We start from the raw sequence: 12,691 nt of genomic DNA on the forward strand, positions 1-12,691 counted from the left end.
CTGAATCCTGAGCACACAAAAGCCCACCCACCTGGAGCCAACTATTTTCATACTGTCTCAGTGCTTCCTCAATAAATTTTAAAAAGGGTAGCATAAGTAGTGCAAAAAACAGAATTTAAGTTATCTACTAAATAAGGAAAACTTTATCCACTTGATTCATAGCACATATGACACTAGATCAAAGATTATATACTTCACATAAACACTTTAAGTTAAATTGAGATAGAATCTACTCACCTTAGGGGGGAATTTTATATCAATGTTAATATCACTGGTTTTAAAAGCAAATCGAGTTAAGCAGGAGCCATACATCCTCAGTGAACAGTCTGGAAGAGAGAGAAACATAATTATTTATAATTATCAGCTAACAAGAAAATATTCTTTAAAGGCGACAAGTACCTTACTTTAGTTTAGATACTTAACTCCCAAGTGATACTCCCAGATCAATAAATATTGAACAACTTTATCACACATGTGATGTTTAGCCACTTCTACAACACAGCATCACAGGAAAACTAGTAATTCAAACTGTACCACCACCAAGAATCCAAAATTTTTCAAGCTACTTTTGAACACTCGTAACGCAACCTGCAAGTTTAGTTTTGTTTGATTTTAATAAAACTATAAAGTAATAATAAGCGTTACCATCCCATTGCAGGATTTTAATTAACACTTTTTGTCGTTAATAACTTGATTTTACAGGAGCAATTAGCCAACTATAGAGTATTTTATTGTCACATACACTTTTGTCAAATTTTTTTTAATATGTACTACAATCTCTGTAGGTGACATCTGCAAGGTCTTACGCACAATTCATTATTAACCATGCGTATAAAACAACTTCAATATAACTCAAGCCACAAAGTAGAGTACCCATTTAATAGGGCTTTTGCAGTTAATACAGTTCCTTACCTGCAAGGATGTAAAACACATCTAGTCTAAGTTAATTAGTAATGATATCATGAGATACATCATTCCACTCCATGAGCAGTAATTTATCTCACTCCATGCAGCAATTTATGTAGGCTAAAACTTTCCTGCAGCATATATTAAGGCTCTGATGTACACATGTCAGCTGCAAATTGAGACTATTCTCAACTCTTTCCAAATTATTAATCATTTGGGGCAGCAAGGAGGGATCTTAGTTACAGAAATGCAGAATGGTTGAGGTTGGAAGGGATCTCTGGTGATTCTTCAGTTCAATCCCCTGTTCAAACAGGGTCACCTTGCGCAGAATGCCCAGGACTGTGTCCAGCTGGGTACTGAATATCTCCAGCAACTGAGACTTTACAACCTGTTCCAGTGTTTAAACAGTCTCACAGTGAAGAGGATTTTTCCTGCATTTTCTTGCACTGTCTAGCATTCTGATCAAATACTTTCAAACAGAACCATCAAAAATAATTCTTGTGAGAAAATAAACCTTACTCATACAAAGTTTCAAACCATGCCAGAACAGCCCATGTTTACTACACGATGCATAAAGTGAACTTCCTCCTAGTTTACAACTTTTGAAAACAGACTCACTAAAATGTAATAGGCTTTGAAAGGGGGAATTACAAATTGCCACTTACTGCTACAGACAGAATGCTCCACATCAGCTCATCACTCTAACCAATTCAGGCAGGTGAATGACATCAGTACAGTAATTTTCATGAGTATTAACAAGAACAGTAACCACTTCCTTCACTTTCTCTTTTGTTAACATACTATCAGCGGAAAACTCAACACTTTGTCAGTTTGCACTGGGAGCCACGCGTGGCACTGTATCACAAAGTAAACAGATAAGCACAGTTGCACTCTGCAAGCCTAACTTCTATATAGCATCTTATATTTAAGCACACCTTACAGCTTAAACGTTTACATTTGCAGCTCCTAAAACCCATAATCCTACAGCAAACAAAGAAACAAAAGAATATCATTCTCAATACGGCACTTCTGCAGATCAAAGGGGAAAAAAATAAGACATTTCTAAAACAAAGGGACAGTCAAAATCAACCCGGTTTTAACACGGATGAAATAAAGTATGTGAAAACTTTTTCTGTCAGTGACTTTAATACTTTGTTAGACTTGAATGTTTTACATGTTCTAGTAAAGTAACATACTGCACATCTGAGAAAGAAAAAGAACAACTGGGACTGTCTGGAGAAGAGCAGGCTCAGGGGAGACCTTCTAGCTCTCTACCACTACCTGAAAGGAGTTTGTGGCATGGTGGGGGCTAGCCTCCTCTCCTGCATAACTAGTGATAGGACAAGAGGGAATGGCCTCAAGTTGTGCCAGGGGAGGTTCAGGTTGGATACTAGAAAATATTTCTTTGCAAGAGTGGCCAGGCACTGGAATGGGCTGCCCACGGAGGTGGTTGAGCCTCTGTCCCTGGAGGTGTTCAAGAAATGTTTGGATGTTGTACTAAGGGGCACGGTTTAGTGGGGAAATGGTGGTGGTAGGTGGACGGTCGGAACAGATGATCTTAGAGGTCTTTTCCAACCTTGGTGATTCTATGATTCTGCAAATTTACCTAGACCATTTCTAGACACTTTATAAACCCACTGAACTTCAATGATCCACCAAAGCAATACGTGTGACTAAGCATTATACCTACCCAGGCTACTTTTTGCACTTCTATCAACCTAAAGCCCTTGTAAAGAGAAGGTATGGTATTTATATTAGGTGAATGTAATGTTTTGACCTACTTAAGGTAATTTCTTCATTTAATACCCACTAGTTATAAATATACGTGAGAATAAATACTTGTTAAACAATAACATTTGCTGATCTAAATAACTTGTTTTAACAAATATTTGATTATTAATATCCATAGATATTTCAAATCACAATTAAATACTCTAAACGCCCCCTACGGCTACAAAAACCACTGAGGCCTAACACTCTTTTTCCTAAATCTATGCTTTAAAGAAAATTGGGTCATGCAACTTTTACTTGCCCCTAAAGACATAAAAAACATTTGAAGGACTGGTAGGATTCTTTTTTTCTTCTACTTCAAACATCTTCTCATATTCTCCTTCCTACCCCCTCCCCGTGACACTTACGCAAGTGTAGCTAAGTACACTTGAAAAATAAATCTCTCTGCTTTAAAAGCCACAGACACTCAGTACTGCTAGGTTAGGTACAGGTGGAAGGGTTTGTAGGACTGGAGCCTAAAGGAGATCCTCAGTGGCTGCAGCTTTAATCATAACAAGATAGGAAATATTTGGTGCTCTGGATACTTCCAGTCTCCATCAGAAATTACCACTTCAAAGAGGACCAACAGCTCCAATAAACACACAAAGAAAGAAGCACAGATAAGGACAATCATATTTTTCTCTTTTTGTAGAACTGTTACCTGCTTTTAAATCAACTGCCAGTATTAAAATGCCCGTATATATTAATTATTGTAATACAAAGATACTTTAACCTCAAATGTATTAATTCTCCATAAATAAAAAAAACGATTTTCAAGTAGAGAAAATGGAGGATGCTATGGATACCTGGTAAGGGCTGTTGAATAATTTTCTCCATCTCGTTTACAATTTCTTGACGAATTCTGAAGTCATCATCTGATATGCCTTGTTCATTTGCTGCCTCAATGAGTGTAAAACTCAGGGCAGCCAACTGTGCAGAAGAGGGGGGTGGGAGGGCACGCAGCTCATTTTCTTCTTGTTTTTCCTGAATAATTGTTGGATGATAAAAGTACAAACTTGTATTTTAAGAGGAAAGGATATACTGTAGTATTGCATGATATGTATCAATGTATGTATCTCACAGTATTGCATATTATGTAAACAATGTATTGTTTGCTAATTATGCTCTATTTACATGTGACCTGACCAAATATTTCCAAAGGCAGGAACTCTGCCCTGCCTGACAAATGTAGTAGCACAATCAACTTAGAAATGATAGTAGATGCTCAGTGTTTAAAAGAGAACATGTTATTTCACAGCTGGCAACTGGGGAAGAAATCTGGTGTGTTGCATTTCTGAACCACATTTTCTGACAGCTCTGAAACAGAAATCATCCAAGGAAATAAAAAGCTCTATCCTACAATGGTAGTAAAAAGCTCTATCCTACAAAATAAAAAGTATCTGAGTGGAAAAAGTTATTTTTTCACACAAGAATCACACAGATTTTTCAGAGTAAATTGTACTCAAAGGAAAGATATCAGTAGCAGAAGAGAGATTCCTAGTTCCCAGGAAGTTTTAAGAAGTTCGGTTTCCTCTTCCTGCTGCATAAACAACCAGCACTAGAAAGTGCTTTTAATGCATCATATTATAATCAACTTAATCCAGCAGCAATAACTATGTCAGATGCATCAAGTCATTTGGGGGGTAAGTGAAACAATAATTAGTTTCACAAATTCATCAACTAAAGGAAATGTGACCGACAACAGAAATAAATAATAACCCGAAAGAAGTTAAACACTAAGACAGCACATCAGTACAGTATGAAAATGATGATTGATTAGTACTAGTCTTCATCTACTGCTCTTTTCTCACTTGAGCAAATACAGCATAAGAAAGAATATGCACATTTTGAAGGGTTGCTTTTAGTATCTGTTTTTTTTTTTAAATGTCACATGATTTAAGGGTTTTTCTGAGTGAGGAACCACAGCTGCTGCAAAGCTTACTTGGTAGTCATACCTCTAGTAACTAGAGCTGCAAATAGGTACCCTATGAAGTAATATTTGGACAGTTACACACCACTGTCATGTGGGGCACTACCTAAAACTTTCTGAAGACAAGTATTAAAAATTGAAACCACGCCCTGTCCTCTATCATTTCCATGCAGTGGTAAAGAAACCTCATTTCTGAATTCTTATCTTCATGCCCAGATGCAAAGCATGGTACAGGAGTGTTTCCGTATTAAATGTGGGGCTGGTTTGTTGCCATTTTATTCTTTTTTTTTTTTTTTTTGCCTATGGTGCAAATTTGATTATCAGACAGCAAGAGAACCAGAATCCCTTACAACTAATAACTGAACATAAACCAAAATGTTACTTTATGAGATGGTATGGATTTATGGCATTCAGTTTTCCAGGTGATGACTTGCATATTTAAGAGAACTAGAACATTCATTACAAATACAAGTTTGGTATGAAACACATAGAAAAGGGAATAATAGATTGTATTTTGGGAAATAGTTACAATCATTCTTCCAGCAACCACTTGAAATCACAGAATTCTACATATTTGTGAATTTGTAGCTCTTTATCAGGATTTGCAAAAACAGCTTTGCAGGAAAATGCGTGTGCCCTTCACTGATTTCATGCACATAATGTTTCTTAAAACAATGCAAACTAACAATAGCATTATCTAATAAGGAAACCATTTGTCTTTTTTACTGAAGAAATCTTAGAAATGTGTAGGTGTTTTTCATATTAAACACATACATAACCTCAGGGAGATGATGAATGACATCTCAGGCACAGAATCCCTCCCTACTTTAACTCTCTTTTCTCAGTCCAGACATACTATCCCCTCTGCTTACCCATCCTAGGAGAGATATACATAAAACATCACGAGGTGGACAAATACAAAAATAAAGAAAAAGAAGTAACAACAAAACCACAACAAAAGAGTCCCTGTCCCATCTCCATCCCTCGAGGTCTTGCTACCAATGACATTATTTTTGAAAGAAACTGAAGACTAAATAAGTTTCTCACCCAAGCTACTGTGCCTTCTGTTATTACAAGTATGAGGAACTGCCTACTTCTCAGAGATGATAATTCAGAAGCAATGACCAAAAAATTTTCTTCCCTCTCTGTCTGGACAGATATCAAGCCCTCCTTCCAAACAGGAAGGGAACAACAGACGTTTGTGGATCTCTGCGCAGCAGATACAAACTCTTACTTAAATGAAGACACTCAAAGAAAACATACCCCATAACAACAACAACAACAACAAAAAAACAGAAAAAAAGGCATTTGAAAATGTGGTTAACTTACCATTATATTTTTCTTATGACGTTTTTCTTTAATATGCTTGTGAGCTCCCTGGATATTTTCAATGTGAACTAAGCAGAGCTTGCATAGATACTGACAGTTGGTATATTCTGGGGAGCGCTGGGGAAAAACGGCCATAGATTAAAAGAAAATGTTTCTGCCAATAGTGTCTGAAAATCTCAACTGTTTGAATAACAAATTCTATTTAACACTTATTTAACATTTGTAACATGAAGGTGCTTTGTAAACATTATGTAATCTTCAAAAAACATGGTCATGGTGCAAGCGGATTTTTACCCAAATGACAAGTGGGGAACGTGAAGAAAGGAAGTGAGGTGAGTTGAACTTCTCATTAGATTTTCGTGATGCAAGATTAAGACCAAAGAGTTTATGCCTCTTAAGGCTGAACTAAAGGCCAGTAAGCCATTCCCTTGTCAGCTCAAGCTTTTAATAATGATGGATTTATTAAATCTCTGCATTTATCTGCCCTTCTCTGATGAGAAAATGGGAAGCATTCATCACATTATCTACTGTATATGTTATGACAGATGGTGGTGTTGTTTGGCTAGCATATTCACAACAGACTGTGCAAGTACTGCATTTTTTGTTCTATTTAAAAGGGTGCGGCTGGCCAACAAGGAGGATGATAGCCAGTTACTGACTTCCTGATGACTAAACTCTGAATACGGTGGGATCGTCTAACAAGGAATAAGATTATTCTATTTTGATGAATAATTTGAGGTGCACAGCATTTTGAATGGACAAGCTAGAGTCTGCAAGAAGCAGCTGAGCAGCCAAGCCTCTGGAAATCACAGGAGGAAAAAAGTCAGAAAGGATTCTCTCCGCAAAGATCGGGTGCTGTCCTCAAGTATTCCACTTTAATTTATCTCACCTTGCAGTTGTTTTTATTGCTGTAATAAAACACCGCTATCGATACAGGAAGCATTTTGATATGTTCATTTTAAATGGGAGAGCTGATCCTCAAGACCCTCTTGAAAGGGCCCCAAAGAAACGCTTCCGTTTTCCTACAGACTTATTGGAAAACTTCTAACAACAGCTATTTGCTGTAATTGAGAGAGGAAAAGAACTACTTGAAAATTTCATCGTAATTCTCATATATCTATATTTGCTGAAGCCAAAAAGCCACTCTGAAAACATCAGCTGTTCAAACAATGACATAACAATGAATGAGCAGAGAATACCATTTTAACATACTACAGCTTCTGGAAATTTCACTTGTTATACTGAAGACCTAAGTTACCGATACATTTGGGCAACTTTTTCTAATTACTGATTTTGATCCTTTGCTTTTGGGAAAAAAAAAAAAAAAAAAACAAACAGAAAAAAAGGTCTGCTAAGTCTCCAACTGTAGACTAAACGTGAATGTTAAACACAATGGTAATTACACTTTTCTTACAAATTCTCTTCATCCTTATTTTCTTTGAGATTGTTAGCTAATAAAATGAAATTAAACACCCATTTGGAACACAATTTACAGCTACACTTGGCTAGTTTGGAAGACTCACTTATTTGATCCCAGATGACTGAAGCGGATCGGAAGTAATATTCTAACGCTCTTCTAAAATTGAATGGCTATCAGCAGGAACAGTATTAACAACAATTGGGCACTTCTTTACAATACTGATCTGCATTATTATGCCAATAGATCTTGCCAGAAAGGTTGAATCACATAATGCCTTTAATAAAATTGCCTCTATTGTAAAGCCTATTTCCATCATGTAGATATGCTTAATACCAATGAAAGTGGAGAGAATTTTATACATAAATAAATAGCATCAGACTATTATCTGAGTAAATTAGAAACCTCAGAAGAAGCCAAGCCTAGTGAAATTTGTGGTTGGCTATTTAGAGTGCTAATCCATCTCAAAGGCAGCTGTATTTTAAAGAACTCACACAATGGAAAAGGTTCCAGATCATTAAGAAAGAAAAACTCAAGACTATCTTTAAAAGGCTAGAGAGGATGAGTCAGTTAGAGACCAGCTAGAATTAGTGCCCAGAAAAATCCTGTAATAAATAAGTTATTATTAACCATACAGGAAAGAAATTGGCCACAGGTGACAAACTGACCTGCTATAAACCAAACCATACTAAACCAATCTTAGCGTTGTTTTTCTAAAAGAAAATCACACAGCTTGAAGAAGTAGCAGATGTTGCGTATTGAATTTTACAACGATTTTGTCACTTGTCATAGTATCTTTCTAAAAAGAAGGCCGTGAATACCATCTAAATAAAGAACAGTAAGGTGAGAGCAAAGCTGCTCAGAAAATCATCCTCAGAGCACACATACCTAGACTGGCTCATCACCAGTCTAAAAGCATGTGCCAAGTAGGTTTCAAGAGGGGTCCTTCTGGGGTGAGAATCATTCACATTTTTGTTAAAGATTTACAAAGTGCAACGGAGAGCGTGCTGACTACACATGAGAAAGATAAAGCTGGGAGTGATTATGCACTTTGCGTTAAGATGACAGTTTACCGACCACAAGAAACTTGGAACTAAATCCTACCAAAGCAATGTACAATTCGTCTTCAGACACCGTCAACTGCAAGAAATACAGGGCTGAGAACGCTCAGTCGGACATTTCTTAAGAAAAGGATATGTGGATCATAGCTGACCAAGCTAAAAGCCAATATCTTATTGCTGATAAAAACAAGCAAGCAAATAACAACAACCAACAACAAAACCCACACAAAGAAAAAAAAACCCAGACATCCTAAACACAAACGCTTTACTTCAGATGGATTAAGCCAGCTTTCTTCTTTACGTGAAAGGCTCCAGCCAAAAGGCAGCGTCCAGTTTAGGATATCACAGTTAAACGGGCCAGGTGGTGGAAACCCAGAGACAAGCAACAAGAATGCACCATTAACTAAAAAAATCCCATCTGACTAAAGAACAAAGAGCGTATCTAAAGAAGACAAGTCTGCAGGAAGAAACGGTAATGATCTTCAAATGAGGGGAAAGTTGCTGATGAAGGTTATAAGCCATTATGTTTATTTTCCTAGGCCAACATATGAGAGATTAAAATGCTCCAAGAGACACTTACATTAAACATTAAGAAAAACTTCTGAGATACCTATAATGACTGCGAAACATTTAACTGGAGATTACTACAACAGCTTAAACAAACATTTCTAAGTCATTTTTAATACAGGTGACTTGGACGGTTAGAAGGCTAATATACTAAAGATATACTGAGGTTCCTTTTTGATCCTATAACTTGAATTTTCAGCTATAGGATTTTCAAGAAAACTTTATATAAGTAAAGGAAATGTAAACTTTTAGATGTGCAGAATTAAAAAAACCACCTGTTCTACGAACGCTACATGTGCCACAAAAGGAAGACTAAGTTTTCAATTCGTATCTTCTGTCACAATTAGTCAACAACTACAGTTAGTATCTTAAATCACTGAAGTGATTCGCTATAAAGAAGAAACAGACGCAATAGGCTACAGTAGAGGTACCACTCAATTCAAAATATGGTGATGACAACAAAAGAAGATATGCATCTTCTTTTTTATATGAGAAATAACTCAACCTACTTTTTCAAGTCGGGAGATATAATCTCTTTCCAGACGCTCTTCGGCTTGTTTCAATCCTAGCTGCTGTTCAGCTGTCAGATTAGCTTCATCAATAACAACAGTGTTTTCTAAATAATCAGCTTCCAAGGTATGTTCTTTAGTGGGTTCAGAATGCTTTATTTTACCTAGAGAAAGAAACAGTTATTTTCTTCAGAATAACTCAAGAAGAGGAAAAGTAAGAGTACAACCACTGCAGATAAGAGCACCTCACTAAGAGGCAAGGCACAAACTGAGTTATATTCCCAGCTAACCACCAGAACGAGTTAGGTTCATTTTGCTAACTTCATAATCTCCATTAAGTCCTTCAAGGCAAAAAAAGAACAGAGTACACAAGGGCTTGATGCTCTACTTAACAGAAATAAAAGTACTAGGCTTAATTATTATTTTTTTTAATAACACATTTCACTATGGAAACAATCGGAAAACTACTTTAAAGACATTTACCCAAACAACCTTACAAAGGCAGCTGCCAGACATTTCAACCACTCATGTCAGATGACAGCTGGAGTTGTAGCTGAATGGACCATGACACCTTGCCATGATACCAGGGCTAGCAACCACAGAGCTCTGGAATGCTGCTACTCAAACACACTGCTCAGTTCCAGTCCAGTTCCTCCAGATGCCTATGAATCGTTCATAGTTCATTAAGCTCTACAAACACCTACATCTTAAATTACTCCTGTAGTTTTCACATCACCAAACGTGATCTTTTCCCCACAGACTAGCCTGGAAACAAAATTTGAGCAAATTTTCAAGTCCTGGTTTACCAGTGACAGATAGTCTCTACAGTACAGTACAGATGGCAGTCTACAAAGAGCTGGCCAGTAAGAGGATGCTGTCAACTTTTTTTTCCCTGTTAAATTTTACAAAGATATCTAAAAATAAATACACATTTTCCCTTCTATTTCCATATTTCTGCTGCAGTAGTGGGAAATACTTCAAATAGAAGCTCTGCACTCTGACATTACAGTCTTCAAGCAACGTTTTATTAGAGAATACTGTGTTCTGAAAAAGTATGACAAAGTCTATGATAAGGAGCTAACTTGAAATGAGACAAATCCTGAGCCACATGTTTAATTCTGAAGCTGAAAAAGACACAAAAATTAAACGCTCACAAAGGTAACTACTGATGGATCGAAAGTAGAGCACGGCTCCCTAAATTGTGCCAAATCATCTTTTAAACATTTTTAGTAAGAAACAGAGCATAACACACACACAAAAAAGGTAAATACTTCTCTCATATCTATAAAAAAATGTTTTCTTACAGATTTTTTTCCTCCTGATCTTTCTGAAAAGCAGTAACACCTGGCATTTCCATAAATGGCAATGATATTATGAAAGGTTCTCCTCCAGCCCAAGACTCTATATTCACAAAACTGCCTGAAACCCACATGCTTGTAAAGATGTTTAGATTTAAGGCATAAGAAAAAAAAGGACAGACATTATCATAATCTCTTATGCTCTAAGTAATATGTTTATATTAATATATTACCTATAAATGCAATAAGCAACTTATTATATGTGAAAAAATACACAAATACAAGCATTTCAAAGTTAACAATTCCATGAGGAAAAAAAAAAAATGAAGGGAGCAACGTTGAGTAATACTCACTGAAGTCATCAGGCTTATGTTCCAGTTTTCTTTGATCCGAAGCAGTCTTACCAGGATCACCAGTCTGATCAACATTAGTCTTCAACGTATGAACTCCAAGTGGATTTTCCAATGCCAGTTTCCCTTTCTGAGTAGTTGTTAAGGTTTCCATACTGACCCCATTCCCCAAAACATGGGAGCCTGGAAAGTTTTCTCCCATTTGTTGAGCTTTTGTCTGTTTCAGGTTTTCCACTGCTGATGATAAATTAGAATTTTTTTTTACTTTTCCATGATTTCGCTCCTGAACATTTGACCCAGTGTCTTTAGTGCCAGGAATACAACTATTTACTTTGCATGATTTATTTTCTCCTTGTTTTTCGGAAAAAACATCATTTTGTTTACTTTTTTTGCTGCTATTCCCACTTGGAGAACTTCTCCCAATATCTTTCACAGATTTGTCATTTCTATTATGTTTATAATTTTGATTATTTGTAACTTTAACTGCTTTGCCTTCCTCACTGACAAGACGGACGGACTTCCTTGGGTCATGATTTCCATTCTTTGAGCTCTTGGCCTCTTCCATTATAGTGAAGACCTGCTTCTCCTACCTTCAGTCCTCTTGAAGTGCAATTCTCCAGTAATTGAAGTTGATTTTAAATCCCCTGTGCAAGGATCGTGGCTGATTGTCTGCTGAAAAAATAATTATAGACATTTGTAAACGGAGGGGAAAATATCAAAGCTCTGCAGAGGCAATGTATTAAAATAAAGCGCTCTAAAGAAAAGTCAAACTACTAATGACTATAGGAAGCATGTTTCCCACTCCCCAGAGGCATAAGTAAATTTTCAAAACATATCTCATATTAAAAATAAAAATCATGAAAACGCCATTAATCTTGGCTTCTGTTTAAAAGAGGTGGATATGAAGAGACAAAAAATGGCAGAACATGGTAAAAAATACTCAGTAATAAATCTGACAGCAGCTTGCTTTTTTCTGTCCTTCCTATTTTTGGCTTTACAAAAAAAAAATCTAAAAGCCAAGATGTATGTAACTACACTGAAAAAGAAAATGGAAGAAATCTAAAAAAATACCACGCAATAGAACATGTTGATTGAGTTAGCTACCGGAAAAAAAATATATTAGGGATATAACTCAAACCATTAAGAATAAATCTGATCTATCATTTACATCCTCAGACACTTAAGCACAACATTTCACACATACAATCTCATACATTAATTGCCATCAATTAGGTAAGATTCTCATCAGAAAAAACCAAACAGAAATAGTATTTTATTTAGCTGCCGACTACCCTTACTTATCTAAACCTCTTTACGTAGTATATCATCTGAACTTAACTGAGACATCTCAAAGACTGTAGTTCCAATGGGAAGCTAAACGTGAATAATGGAACCTGTTTTTACGGAATCAATCTTTGTAATGTAGACAATGAAAAAAAAAAGAATCTGTAACAAGAACCAGGATTTTTTCTTTTAAAATAACCTTGTGTTAGCAATAAGAAATTATGAGAATAAACTAGAAGACACAGAAGAAAACCGATTTTGTACAGCTAT

General features: G+C 36.2%; 1 protein-coding gene across 9 annotated transcripts in view; it reads right to left on the reverse strand.

Annotated features, from left to right (window-relative positions):
• ZCCHC11 (zinc finger CCHC-type containing 11) overlaps positions 1–12,691 on the reverse strand; it is a 48,602-nt gene that overhangs the window by 27,047 nt on the left and 8,864 nt on the right. For 8 of the 9 annotated variants that reach the window (XR_002441041.1, XM_021404259.1, XM_021404261.1 and 5 more), the window contains exons 2-6: positions 11,141–11,809; positions 9,490–9,653; positions 5,936–6,052; positions 3,483–3,660; positions 238–326 (exon numbers count right to left, since the gene is read on the reverse strand). Coding sequence is in view for 8 of the 9 variants with exons in the window: in XM_021404259.1 (XP_021259934.1) it covers positions 238–326; positions 3,483–3,660; positions 5,936–6,052; positions 9,490–9,653; positions 11,141–11,702 (1,110 nt within the window). In the remaining variant the exon portion in view is untranslated. The remainder of the gene's footprint in view (positions 1–237; positions 327–3,482; positions 3,661–5,935; positions 6,053–9,489; positions 9,654–11,140; positions 11,810–12,691) is intronic. The other variant, XM_021404258.1, reaches the window with a different exon arrangement.

Source organism: Numida meleagris, chromosome 7 (genome assembly GCF_002078875.1).
Source record: "Numida meleagris isolate 19003 breed g44 Domestic line chromosome 7, NumMel1.0, whole genome shotgun sequence".
NCBI lineage: Eukaryota > Metazoa > Chordata > Aves > Galliformes > Numididae > Numida > Numida meleagris.